Here is a 12,770-nt window from a genome sequence, read left to right on the forward strand (position 1 = left end):
AAGGAATCACCAGGAAATGTTTTGTAATTTTGACACCACCTTCGCTGTTTCGCTTTAGCAAGAACTTCACTTTTCTTCGTAAGAAGTAATCTAGTTTTGAAAAATTCTATATTCATCTCTAAAAAAATAAGACAAATATTGGTATTAAAAACTGGAGATCATTGATTTCAGCAAGTTATGGCTTTTTTTTTCCTAGTGTAAGCATAGATATGTATTTTTAAAACAAGTTTCAGTAAGTGTCTGGGTGTCAGTACATATTTTCTGTTTCCAGCAATGTTCAGTATTGTATGTGCTTTGCAGCTCAGAAGTGAGCTGCCAAGGCACTTGGAGAGTGTAAGCAAGTCTTCCAGGGACCTCATGAGAATGGGCTTCCACTGACACAACACAAGAACCCATCCACCAGCAGAGCCAATCCCCCAGCCAAGCACGTTTCCTTAATAAACACTCAGCGCCTGCTGGAAATTCCACAATGAATAACAAGAGTAAAATAATATTAATAAAGAAAAAAGCTATTTACCACATGTCACTAACAGAGAAAAGATTTCCCCTAATAAAAGCTCAGAAAAGTAGATCTCAGCTGTCACTGGTAACAGAAAAGGGGGGTTGTTTTGTTTAAAAAAAGAAAAAAAAATTAACAAAAAACAAATACTACAGGCTTGCTTAAAGAAACAAGTGACTCCAAGAAGTCCTTTTCCTTTTATCTGTCCTTGGAGGTGACTTTTAGACAAATTAGACTTTTTAACCTAGCAGTCTCGATCCAGAGCTGGAAAGGGGTGTGAGGGGATGAATCCCATGGAAGAGCTGTGAGGATGAAGCCAGCTGGGATGAGGATGCTCACACTGGCCCTGCCTGACCCCATCCAATGCTGTGTGGGCTGCAGGGCAGTGGAACAGAGCAATTTGCAAAGGAGCCACGAGGAAATGCTCCGTCCTCCTCAGACCACAGGAGCTGCTCACTCATTGTGACCCCTCTTCAAAGCCCACTGAACTCAACAGGAGTCTTTGAAAAGGACTTGCTCAGCCATGACAATAAGATGGAAATGTGTTTCAGGGGAGAAAAAAGGGCTGGAGCATCGATCTCCAGGAGAGCGGAGCTTCCCGGACGCTCCTGAGCAGTGCTCATACCATCAGGGCTTGTCCCTCCACCTTCCCTGGAACAACTGCCTCCAACACAGGAAAAGCATCCCAGAGGATGCAAATCTGACCCCTAAGTCTGCCCAGTCTGGAATCTAATCACAATAATCTCATCAAAGCAGGAAATCATGGGCAATCTGGGGAGCTGACTGAGAAGGAAAGGCTGTGCTGCCCGGAACACAAACTGGCTCTCTTCAGGAAATGCCAAAAATCTACTAGAAGGAGCTGTTGCACTTCACAGGAGCAATGTTTAGAGCTCACAAGTATCCTTATTTTTGCCTTTTAAACGCTCCAGTAGCATCAGATACTCCTGCAGTTTGTGCAAATCCATATCCATGCCTGACCACTTGCAGCATCCTGTCCTTTGGTAATTTGCCTTGAGCACACTCAGGATGATAAATCCAGACTGGTTTCATGGTATATCCCTCCTTGTGCCTCAAACATGTCCAATAGTGGGAAAACTTCTGCAGAATTTTAGCAGAATTTTAGTGTTGGTCTGTTTTCTCTGACACGACTTTTGTGATTAGAGCTCAAATCCAGGGATTGATTCCTGTACCTGGCTCTGCCATCAACCCCTTGCATGATCCTATGGAAACCATTTAATCTTTCCTTGCATCAATTTTCCAGCCATACAAAGGCAGAAAACTTCCTGCTCACTGTCATTCTGTTTCCTTGCACCTTTGCTTCCCAGAGCTGGGACTGAATTTTTATATCTGGGTATCACCCACAAACAGGGTCCACGTGATTATTGGGCTTTGTCTTTCATTTAAATATAGATAAATAATAATTAGAGAAGTGGATGCATGAGGGTGACATTCCCAGTGGGAGGTTTGGAGCTAGATGATTTTCAAGATCCCTTCCAACCCAAACCATCCCCTGATTCTGCAACTCACAGCCCTGTGCTTGTCTTTTGGCCACCCACAACTGTGTTTTCCCATGATTTCTGTGAATAGCTCCTCATTTTTTTTTCTCAGCTCTGCTTTTTATTGGAACTTTTTATGTTTTTTTATCACTCCCTTCACTGTGAGCCACACCACGGAGTCAAATGCTGCCGAGATCTCTTGCTGAAGTGCAATGATGTGACAAATAGAGCTGACCTGCTCTCCTGTCCCTGAGCCACACAGCACTTCCAGCTGCACCTCCTCGGGTCTCACAGCAGGCAGAGCTGAGAAGGATTCAGGACAAAATCACCAGCAGGGGTTTTGCTGGTGGCAACCAGGGTGTGCCAAGGCCAGGGGTGGGCAGGAACCAAGCAAGGATGAGGGATCAGCCAGTGGAGCAGGTAATGGCACTGATCATGGCATGCTCAGGTGGGTCAGCCCTCCCCATTCCCTCTTCCTTGATCATTTTGGGCTGATTGCAAGTGCTGGGGCTCCCATTGCTTCCCACTGGGAAGACTGCACTCTGCCCTGATACATCCAGCAATTTCAGCCCTTCCTGCTGACATTTTTACTTCCTTATTTCTGTGTCTCCTTAGCTCCCCTGCTTTTCATCCCCTCCCATCCCTCCACGTCCAGGCTGTTGGCAGAGCTATCACCAGTGCAATAAGGGATGGAAGGAAGGGTCCCTCTGAGTGATAATTGTGTGCCTTGGGTGGTGTGACAGAGGACAAAGCCCAGAGCTGAGAGTCTCAAACCACTTGACAAGAACAATAATTGTCCCGAATGGTGCTGCCTGCAGAGACTTATTGCTGTTATCAAATGAAATATCTCTGGGAAAGACAGGCAGAGAGGCAGATCTGGCTCCTGACTGGGCTGAGCACCCAGGGATCATCAGTGCTGGATGTGGCATTACTGACAGACAGGCTGCTCACACCTGGGTGTCCTGAGAGCATCTTTCACTGAACTTGGAGCCACTTTGAAAAGGTGCTTAAGCTGGCTCTGACCCCTGGTGTAAATCCTGAGGGATCAGGAGATGCAGAGCAAAAGTTAAGGCTCTTTCCCTGATTCTATCCCATGCGAAAGTAGAAAAAATCCTGAGTTTTGCAGATGTTTTTCTGTGAGAGGCAAATTTGAGCTCCTGGGTGCCTCGTGTGAGATGGGAGAGGGCAGATCTTGGAAAAGAAGGCAGGGCTGATTGCTTAGTCTAGCATGCAGCACCAACAGAGGGATCTGCTGGCAGGACAGCATCCCTTCAGGGACACACCATCACAGCACATCCTCCCACCCTCCCCTGGACCTTCTCCAAGCCTGCAATGCAGGTGCTACATTCAGTGCCTCCTCCAGCAACTCTGCTGAGTAAAAAGCTCTGTCAGAGGGGGTTGGTTGGATTTGCAAACAGGCTCAGACAGCTCTTTCCAAAGCCAGGTGACCCCCGGAGCAGAGGCTCATTGTGCTGCAGTGGCTCCGGCCTGAATGCTAATTCTGGCAGGGAAGGAAATAATCATGATGGAGACAGATCTCCAGCACTCCTTCCCCATTGTCTGTGTCCTCTGCCACCTGCTCCACCAGCCAGGGATTCTCTGCTACCTTTTTGTATCTCTCTGACTGCTGCTTTCTTTTGTCTGTCTCTCCCTTCCACATCTCTTTCTCTCAGTGTCTGGCAAGTTCCAAGCAACAATGAAATAACATTTTTCAGGGAAAAAAAAAAGAAAGAAAGAAAAGAAGAAAGACCTCAAATCAGAGAGTCAAAGCTCCTTCAAAAGGAAGGGAAAGAAAAGGGGTGGAAAGGAAAGACAAAAGAAGCAAAAAGAGGGAAAAAGGAGGAAAGAAAGGCAGAGGGAAAGGGGAAGACAGAGGGAGAAAATAGGCAGAAACAGGATAGAAAAGAGTTGGTTTTATTCCCAAATGAGCCTCTGTCCCTGGAGAAGAATTAAATCCACCTGGGCCACCAAAAACACAGGACAAGCATCCTGCAGACAGCACCAGCAGTGAGGTCATGGAGTGCCTTGGCACCAGCCTGAGGCTCAGCCCTGCCACCCTCTGCAGCTCTGGCAGAGCCTTAGGAAAACAGACATTAAAGCCAAAATGGTGCAGTCACAGCACTCAGGCATCCTATGAACAAATCCATCTGGGGACTCATCAAACCCCACTTCTCCATTCCCAGGCACTGGCAATTTCTTGGAGCATGCAGGTAGTGTGGGAATAATCCCCATTACCTGTCAAAACCACTCTTTTATTGGGTTCTGCAAAGTGGGATGCTGAGGCTGGCTGGGGCTACTTTCCTGCTCAGCCCAACTATGCTTAAATAATCCTTAAATGGGATAATTCATTGGAATGCCTACATGTGCCAGAGAATTCCTGACTCTAAAGGGTCATTAAAGGTCTGCCTTGCCTGCTAAGACTCTTTGGACAGATATAATCTCTGCCCACCACCATGCAATTCCCCCTTAGCTTCCACCATTTTAAAAATAACACTCCAAAGAAAATGTGCATCCCTCCTGAACCTCCCAGTCTGTCCATTTCTAACCTGAAACCTGAATGCTCACAGGTCATTAACCAGTAATGGAAATCAGGGAGAGATGGGAGGGAGGGAGACAAAGGAACAAATAAAAGAGCAGCATCGGTTGGGAAGTTGCTTGTTTGCAACAGATGTAAAATGTGTGAAGTGCCTGCAGTCCTCAGCCCTGCTTAATGCAGCAGAATATGTTGTGACAAGCACTGCCCAGCGTGGAGTGGCTAAAGCCTGTAATTAGCTCTTTGACTAATAAATCATCTCACAGCAGCAGCAACGGAGATGACTCAATGCATATCCTGGAGACATGGATAAACCTCTGGAGAAGCAGAGGCCTCCATTGTACTGGGTGCTGACTGGGTTTGTCCCCAAAAGTGACACTGCTGTGGTGACAGCACTGTCATGCCTCACACAGGTTCCTTGCAAGGAGAGTCACAGGTCCTGCCCTTCAGGTGGGGAACTGGAGGTGGGCACAGACAGACAGACATGGGGGGCAATGTGAGGGCTGGAGGAAGGTTTGACTCAGCCTAATCCCATCCATCCTTTGATGGCATTTGGTGCAACCTGGTGCAGTGTAAGGTGTCCCTGCCCACGCAGGGGGTTGGAACTGGATGATCTTTAAGGTTCAACTGGATGATCTTCAAGGTCCCTTTCAACTCAACCCATTCTGGGATTTTGTGTTCTCACCTTTTTCCTGACCCATTACATGCTGGCACTTGTCAGACTGTTTATGGGGTTTTATCATCGAACTCCCCCAAAATAACCTTCACTCTCACCTTGACAGCAACACCTGTCCCACTGGAAGCCCTTTGTGTGGGAATAAGAGCAGGTTAAGCTGATATTGCTGCCTGTGGGTCACAGCTGAGGATGGGATCCAGGGGGAGAAGCAACAACTGAGTGGTGGCACCAGCCAGCCCAAGGAGAAAAAAGGGCATCTCAAGCTACCAGCCAACCTTTTCCTGCTGTGTTTGGAACCACAGAGTCATGAAAGCTGTATAAGGCCTCCAAGATCATCAAATCCAATCTTTGACTGAACCTGCACCCACTAGACCAAATTGTGAAGTGTGCACCTCATTTGAACTCTCCCAGGGATGGTGACTCCGCCACTGCCTTCATTCTCTTTTAATGTTTAACCATTCTTCAAGTGAATAATTTTTTCTTAATACCCAACCTGAACCTCCTCTGAACCTCTCCCAGGAATGGTGACTCCACCACTGTCTTCATCCTATTTCAACATTTAACCACTCTTCCAGCGAAGAAATTTTTCTTAATATCCAACCTCAACCTCCCCTGGCATTTTGAGGCCATTTCCCCTTGTCCTATCACCAGCTGCTTGGGAGAAAAGCCAAACCCCCACCTCACCACAACCTCCAGGTGGTTCTAGAGAGCAATAAACTCTCCCTTGAGCCTTCTTTCCTCCTGATTAACAACTCCAGCAGCCTGAATGAGGTGAGAAGGGCTGTGAGAGGACCCCATCTCCCCTGGGGACAGTGCTGTGGGCACGTGTGTCGCCTGCAGCTCACCGAGGTGTTCTGGCACTGCACGCTGGAGCTGTTGAACCTCAGGGCTGGCACCCTCTGCTCGCTGCCCTGGATGTTCAGGATGCACTCGTAGCCCCGCTGGCCTGACTGGGGCTGGGGCAGGTTCTTGGCCTTCAGAGTGATGGGTTTGATCACCTCCACGGGCACCAGGATCTTCCCAGCCTGCAGCAGCTGGGGACAGTCCTGGGGAGAGAGCAGACACCAAACCAAGTCAGCACACGGGTTTCCCAGCCTCAGGAAGAGTCCTGTGGTGCTTCCCAGCCTTCTCAGTTTGCCTGGGTACAAAGCTTTGGCAGCTCCCTGGGCCTTGGTTTATTACTGAGCTATTCAAGGAGCATTCCTGGGAAGGCTCAGATAAAGAGGTGAGCAAAGATTGCTTTCCTTCCTCCTTTCCTGCACACCATCCTTTCCTATCTCCCTGGCTTGTTTCAGCCTCCGGGACCCAGGGAAGCCACCTCTGGTGCTTTCTCACACCTGCTCTGTTTATTCAGGTAATGGAAAAGCAATCATGTTCTCTCCACAGACCTAACCCAGTCACAATGCCATGATAAAAGTGAATAAAGCAAAAATCTGAGCACAATTCCTCAGTTCCCAACGGCCAGCACACCACTGTACAAAAGGCACAGCTCCAGCAAGACCTGTTGGAACCTACAGAGTCAGGGTTGTTAAAAAGAGAATTTATTTTGGCTCAGGAGATGAGAAAATATTCATTACAGAGATTTAGACCCAGCTGCCAAGAAACAATGGTCATAAAAAGCATGGAGACCCCTTGGAAAAGCTTTCCACTGGCTCACAAAAGGAGAAATGCCAAGTGGATCTTGCTAATGTGGTGCTTCTTCATGGGTCCCTCACACAAGGTGAACCCTGGGCACCCAAAGCAGCCTAGCAGGTGGCTGCATTTAAAATTTCATTAATTAGCACAGCTTAATTAGTCAGAGTGGCCATGCTCTGCTTCTTCATAGCCCAGTCAACAGCTGCAAGATGTCCCTTTCATGGATTCTGGGGTGATATCAGCTCTTTAGGAAATTCTGCAGCCTTTGCCTGTCCTGCCCAAAGTTAAACCCAGGTCCAGCTGGTTCCAGCAGAGACAGGGGAAGGGCAGGAGGAAAATTACTGATTCAGGGCAGAAAAGTAGGGAAAGGGACTGAAGGGTAAAAAAGTGGAATTTATGGCTCATGGAGAGCCTGGAGTCTTGTTAGAGCAGATGGTGGGAGCATCTTAATGATGCAAGTAGCTGAGGGAGATAAAGAAATGGATCAGATGTGCAACATCTGTACTTACACCAACCAGGGACAGAATTACCAGCGCCAACACTCACCATGTGGAGGATGTGAGCTCATCCCTGGCCAGAGGCAGGAAGAAAATCCAGTAATCACCCAAGACATCCCTGCAATGAAGTCCAGAACCTTCCCCAGGCCCAAAGAGGATCTGAGGATCTGTCCTAAGGGGCTGCCAGACTGAGGAGCCTGAGAGATGATTTTTCATCTGCATTTACAGGGTGATGCTCATGGTGGAAGTGACTGAGAGCCACTGAGGGGCTTAAACTGGGCCGGCACCAGAACCAGGACAGCCCCTGGAGCTGGGTGGAGCTGAACCACCTTGGATCCAGTGGCTCTTTGCCTGAGATAATCTGGCACAAGGCCTGGCTTGATGTGTGCTGCCAAGGCTTCATAGGCCATCCCATTAACCTGGCTGGAGGGAGGAAGGGTTGGAGGTGGAAAACCCATGGGGTACTGCAATGAAGGGATGAGTTTTATCACTGCCACCCTCTGCACTCTTGGGGCTGCAGGACTGAGGAGATGCTCCCTGTTCCAGCCCTCCCTGTCCTTGCTGCTATTCTGTTCTGTGATGGAACCTCTCCAGGGAGCTCCTAGTGCTGAGACACAATGGGTAAAGTGTCACTGAAGCATTTTTCTTGATAAAAGAGCAAGGTTTAACCATCTGAAAAGTCTTCCCAAGCTTGGGTCCAATGGTTCTACCATACCATGGCACACCACCATTATGGCTCCCTGCAGCTACTCAGCACAAAAAAGTGAGGCATAATCTATAATTCTGGCTGATTTAAGACCAATAAAAACCCCAGAGGGCAGAAGAAGGAGGCGATCCAGGCTATGTTGAAGAGTTTTCATTACTGATCACACCAGCAGATGCAAACACCATTTGGGACCTTATGTCTCCAACACCCCTGACCCTTCCCCATCCCCTTCCCCTGCACAACAAATCCTGGGGCCTCTGCCTCAGCTCCCTCTCTTTCTCCCGGCACAAGGAAAGACATTGGCAGTAGCCTCTCCTTGTTTGATTTGTTTTTTCTTTTTTTCCAGGAGTTGAGAGAGAGATGCCCTGGCAGAGGGAATCAGTGGGGCAGGAGGGTGGGGAAGCCCTATCAGCCGCAGAGCAGCCGTTTCCCAGGAGCGGGCATTTCACTTGATGTGTGTCACAGAGAAAAGCCTCTGGTGGGGGCTGTGGCATGGAGGATGGAGATAGTCCACTCTGCTACCTGCAGGCCAATCCCAGCCCTCCAGCCTGTTCTTTCTTGTGTGGCTTTATCCTGTCCCCCTCCACCACTGGTGCTGTAACCTTTCCGATAACACTTGTTTCAAGTTCATTAACGAGCCGTGATTGAGGCAGCCCCAAAACAGGGTTCGTTTGCATATAAAAAGCTTTGCAGTGCTGTGAGGAAGTTCATTATAGATAATTGAAGAGGCAAGCGCCATAAAGAGGAAATCCTCCCAATGTGGCTTTATCTGATTGACCTAATGTTCTTTCTAATTGAAATGGGGAGGGGAAAAGGCAATTTCATTGGGTGATGTACTGCATAAAACCTCAGAGCTTGGACCAGGCTCTGGGTTCAGATTCAAACACAGAACTCATTTTGCAGCCTCTGTCAAGCTTTGGGTGGTTTGTATTTTTGGGAGTAAAACAGGCCAGATGTGTATTTTTGAGGGTAAAACATCAAGCTGACCAGAGTAGACCCAAGCAGAAGGCTTTGTAAAAAAGAGTTATTTTGGACATTTTGCAGTGGAGACACTTTCTCTTCACCCTTCTCCTTTGCTATGGACATCACCTAGTTGGAAAAATACAATTTCCACAGGATGTAGGGAAATAAAATTATAGACTGCCAACAACTGCACCAAGGATGGGCACAATCCCATCCCCTTTTGCCTTTGATATATAATAAATTAAGTCTTTTGCCTGACTCTAAGGGGAGCTGGCAATCCAGAGAATCATTGTTGATTCATTTTGTGTGTGTGGCTTCATTCTAGTTCTTGAATGCTTTCAAATGAGTCAGTCCATTTAAAATAATATCCTCCACCCTTGCCAATTACTGGTATCAGCAGCGATGCACACCTCACATCACCAAAATTTTGCCAATTACCAAGTCAGAGAGCTTTTGCAGTGAAACCACTGCACGAAATGAGCTGTACTCATTGGGTCGATGGTAGTTTAATTTTCTTTATTTATAACTCCTCATAGAGTGCCTGCAAATGTGTTTTTGTTGTAGCTAGCAGGAATAATAAAGTCTCAGAAATATGAGGACCTTTTCTCTCACATGTGTGTTATGGCCTTCATCAGAGCTGAGCTCAATCTGGTCTCCAGTGAGAGCCATTGAGAGGACGCTGCTAAAGAGGGTGAGGAGGCTTCTCTGAGGCTGTGTGGTCTTAGCCCTGAACTAGTTTGGTTTCTTTATGGTGTTTCATACATCCAGAGTTATGGTTTTATGGAGGTTTCACTGTGCTCTTTCCCACTATAAGCTGGAGACTACAAAATACCCCAAGTTTCTCTTCTAGGAAAAGGCATGTCAGGATGTCTCGCAACCTTGTGATACTGCACAGGTTTTCTCCCAACTTATTTTCACAGTTTCACTCTCTGTTAGTGTTTTTGGCCAGGATTATGATCCAAAGGATCATCAAAGTGTTTTCCAGTTCCCAGCAGAGAAGGAGTTTTATCTGCCTTGGGTGGCAGGCATTCCACATGGGAACAGGGAACACATCCATGGAGGTTTAATACAACGAACCCCCCCACCTACCAACAGCCCCCACCTTTTACTGGGGTTCACCCATCCCCACTTGTGCATCTCTTGTCAGCCAGAGCATCCAGGGGAGGGAACATTTCCAGCTTTTCCTTTGTACTCCTCCCTCAGCATCCCTGGCAGCATTGGCTGGATCTCCACTTTCTATGGAAGGAAAATAAAGCTCGCCGAATGCTGAGGGCACTGGGGGCACCACTGCCCAGATATAAATTTTCTTTATTTCATTACTCAACCCTTGGCAATGGGTTTTTACCCTTCCTCTCCAAGAAGAGTAGGAGTCACCTCCATTCAGGAACAGACCATTAATTCCTTCACTGCTCCTTCATTACTTAATTCCAGCACTAACTCCATCATTACTCAAAGCATCCAGTTCCTCTTTTCTTCTGCCATTAAAATCCATTTCTTTAACTTCACAGGGTTTTTTTAAGACTTTCTTTTCAATATCTCTCATCCAGCAAACATCTTTGTACCTTATCTAAGGCATCTTGCCTGAAAAAATAAATGACCACACTGTGAATCTAAGCGGTGACCAAGATTGACTCACTCAGGCCCTTTGGGACCCCATAAGAAATGAAACTCAGAATGTTATTTACTCAGTTATTACGTAAATAAATACATCTTTTGTTCATCTGCTCTGCCGAGCTGCAATGTTCTGTTTTCTCTGTGTTCCCTCTGGCTTTGTCACCCGCCCACTCTGCTGTAATCAAGTCAAGAGGGTAAGAGTTGAGAGGCAGGGATTGGGTTTTTATAAAGATATCTAGACCACAGCATCTGGATGCCCTGTAAATTAAACTAGATTAAAAAAAAAAAAAAAACAAACCAAAAAAACCTAGATTCAAAACAAAAATAGACCAAGGAAAGAGAAAGAAAAGGCAGACAAGGAATGAGAAAAAGGAGAGGGAAAACAGGCAAAAGAGAGGCAAAAACCCCCTGACCTTTCACTGACCTTGCAGAAATCAGATTTCACCTGGATAAAACACAGGAAAAAAGCAAGTTTACAAATGAGAGGCAGCAGGGACTGCCTGGAATTTGTTTCCTGAAGTTGTCTCTCACACCTCTGCACAGTCACATGGGGTCACCACCCCGTACTGCTGCAAACCCAGGGCTACCAAGCTGGTGCCTTTTAAACTCCTGCACAGCTTCCCAGATCCTGGATATTCTGGAGAAGGAAGCAGCAAGGAGTTCTCCATCCCCAGTGCAGGAAGAGAAGGGGTGAGTTACAGTCCACACTGTGTTTACATTATTATACCACTAATTCTTAGCGTCGTAAAAATTATATTTAAAATTTACACAAACAGTGCTGGGGAATGTTATTATGTTATAAAGTGGAATCAGGTCAATGCCTTGTAGGCAGGAATCCAAGCTCCATAAATTTCTGGATATACTTCTCCCAAATTTACATCGGCACCAGCAGCAATCATACAAGCTCTGAAAAAAAGCTCACCCGGTCAAAGAATTTTTTAATGCACCATATATTTTATCTGCATTTCCTAAGTTTACAGTGTTGTTAGCTTGATTGATGGTGTGCTTATTTATTGGCACAGGAAAAGTAATAATACATGAGGAAAACGCTCCGAACCTTAAAGGCAGCTGATGAGGAGAAAGCAACAGGATTTATGGGAAGTGTAAACATCTGCAGAGACAACAAAGGAATAATTGAGTCCCTGCATCTCTGTCACTTCTGGCGGCTCCTTTCTAGTCAAGAGTCTTCCATGCACTCAGGAGCAAATTCCAGCTCTCTTTTGTCAGGCATTGCAAGGGGTTCTGGTGCCTGGCAAAAGGGGGTTGGCCTGGAGGCTGGTGACCAGGGTAGGGAAAGATTTGGTTCTGTTTTAGCTCTGTGCCCTCTGGCAGCTGCACATGTCTAATGTATTTGCGGGGTGCCCCGTGGCAGGAAGGAATGATGAATCTGATTCCATGTTCTCAGAGGCTCATTTATTATTTTATGATACTGTATTAGATTAAAGAATACTAAACTATACTAAAGAATACAGAAAGGATACTTACAGAAGGCTTAAAAGATAATAATGAAAACTTGTGACTCCTTCCAGAGTCCTGACACAGCTTTGCCCTGATTGGCCAATGAATGAAAACAACTCACATGAAACCAATGAAACAATCACCTGTGGATAAACAATCTCCAACCACATTCCAAAGCAGCAAAACACAGGAGAAGCAAATCAGATAATATTGTTCTCCTTTTTCTCTGAGGCTTCTCAGCTTTCCAGGAGAAAATCCTGGGCAAAGCGATTTTTCAGAAAATGTGACTGCCACACATGTCAGTGGCAACTTGCACAGATCAGGGCACAGATACCACAGCTGGAGGGAGACCAGCAGGTCATAAAATGGGCTGGGCTGGAAAGGATATTAAAGATCATCCAGTTCCACCCCCTGCCATGGGCAGGGACACCTTCCACTATCCCAGGTGGTTTCAACCTGGCCTTGAACACTCCCAGGGATGGGACATCCAAAATTTCTCAGGGAAACCTCTAGCAGACCTCCTCACTGATGGACAGGAGATCATCATCTCAGCTGCGCTGGGTCCCTGGCCTGGTACTGTGGAGGCTGGGGAGTGATGAGTGATGCTGATCACCAGAGAGTGGCTGCTCACAAGCAGGATCTAAATGAAGATAAGCAACCTCCCCTGCCATGGCTCACTGCCCACTCCTGGTG

The 12,770-nt window shown here is 46.9% G+C and overlaps 1 protein-coding gene across 1 annotated transcript in view; it reads right to left on the reverse strand.

Moving 5' to 3' along the window:
• The window catches only part of PLXNA4 (plexin A4), a 508,367-nt gene that overhangs the window by 92,991 nt on the left and 402,606 nt on the right, over positions 1-12,770 (reverse strand). Inside the window, exon 10 of the mRNA XM_066551057.1 lies at positions 6,050-6,250. Coding sequence (XP_066407154.1) covers positions 6,050-6,250 — 201 coding nt within the window. The remainder of the gene's footprint in view (positions 1-6,049; positions 6,251-12,770) is intronic.

Source organism: Molothrus aeneus, chromosome 5, assembly GCF_037042795.1.
Source record: "Molothrus aeneus isolate 106 chromosome 5, BPBGC_Maene_1.0, whole genome shotgun sequence".
NCBI classification, from domain to species: Eukaryota; Metazoa; Chordata; class Aves; order Passeriformes; family Icteridae; genus Molothrus; species Molothrus aeneus.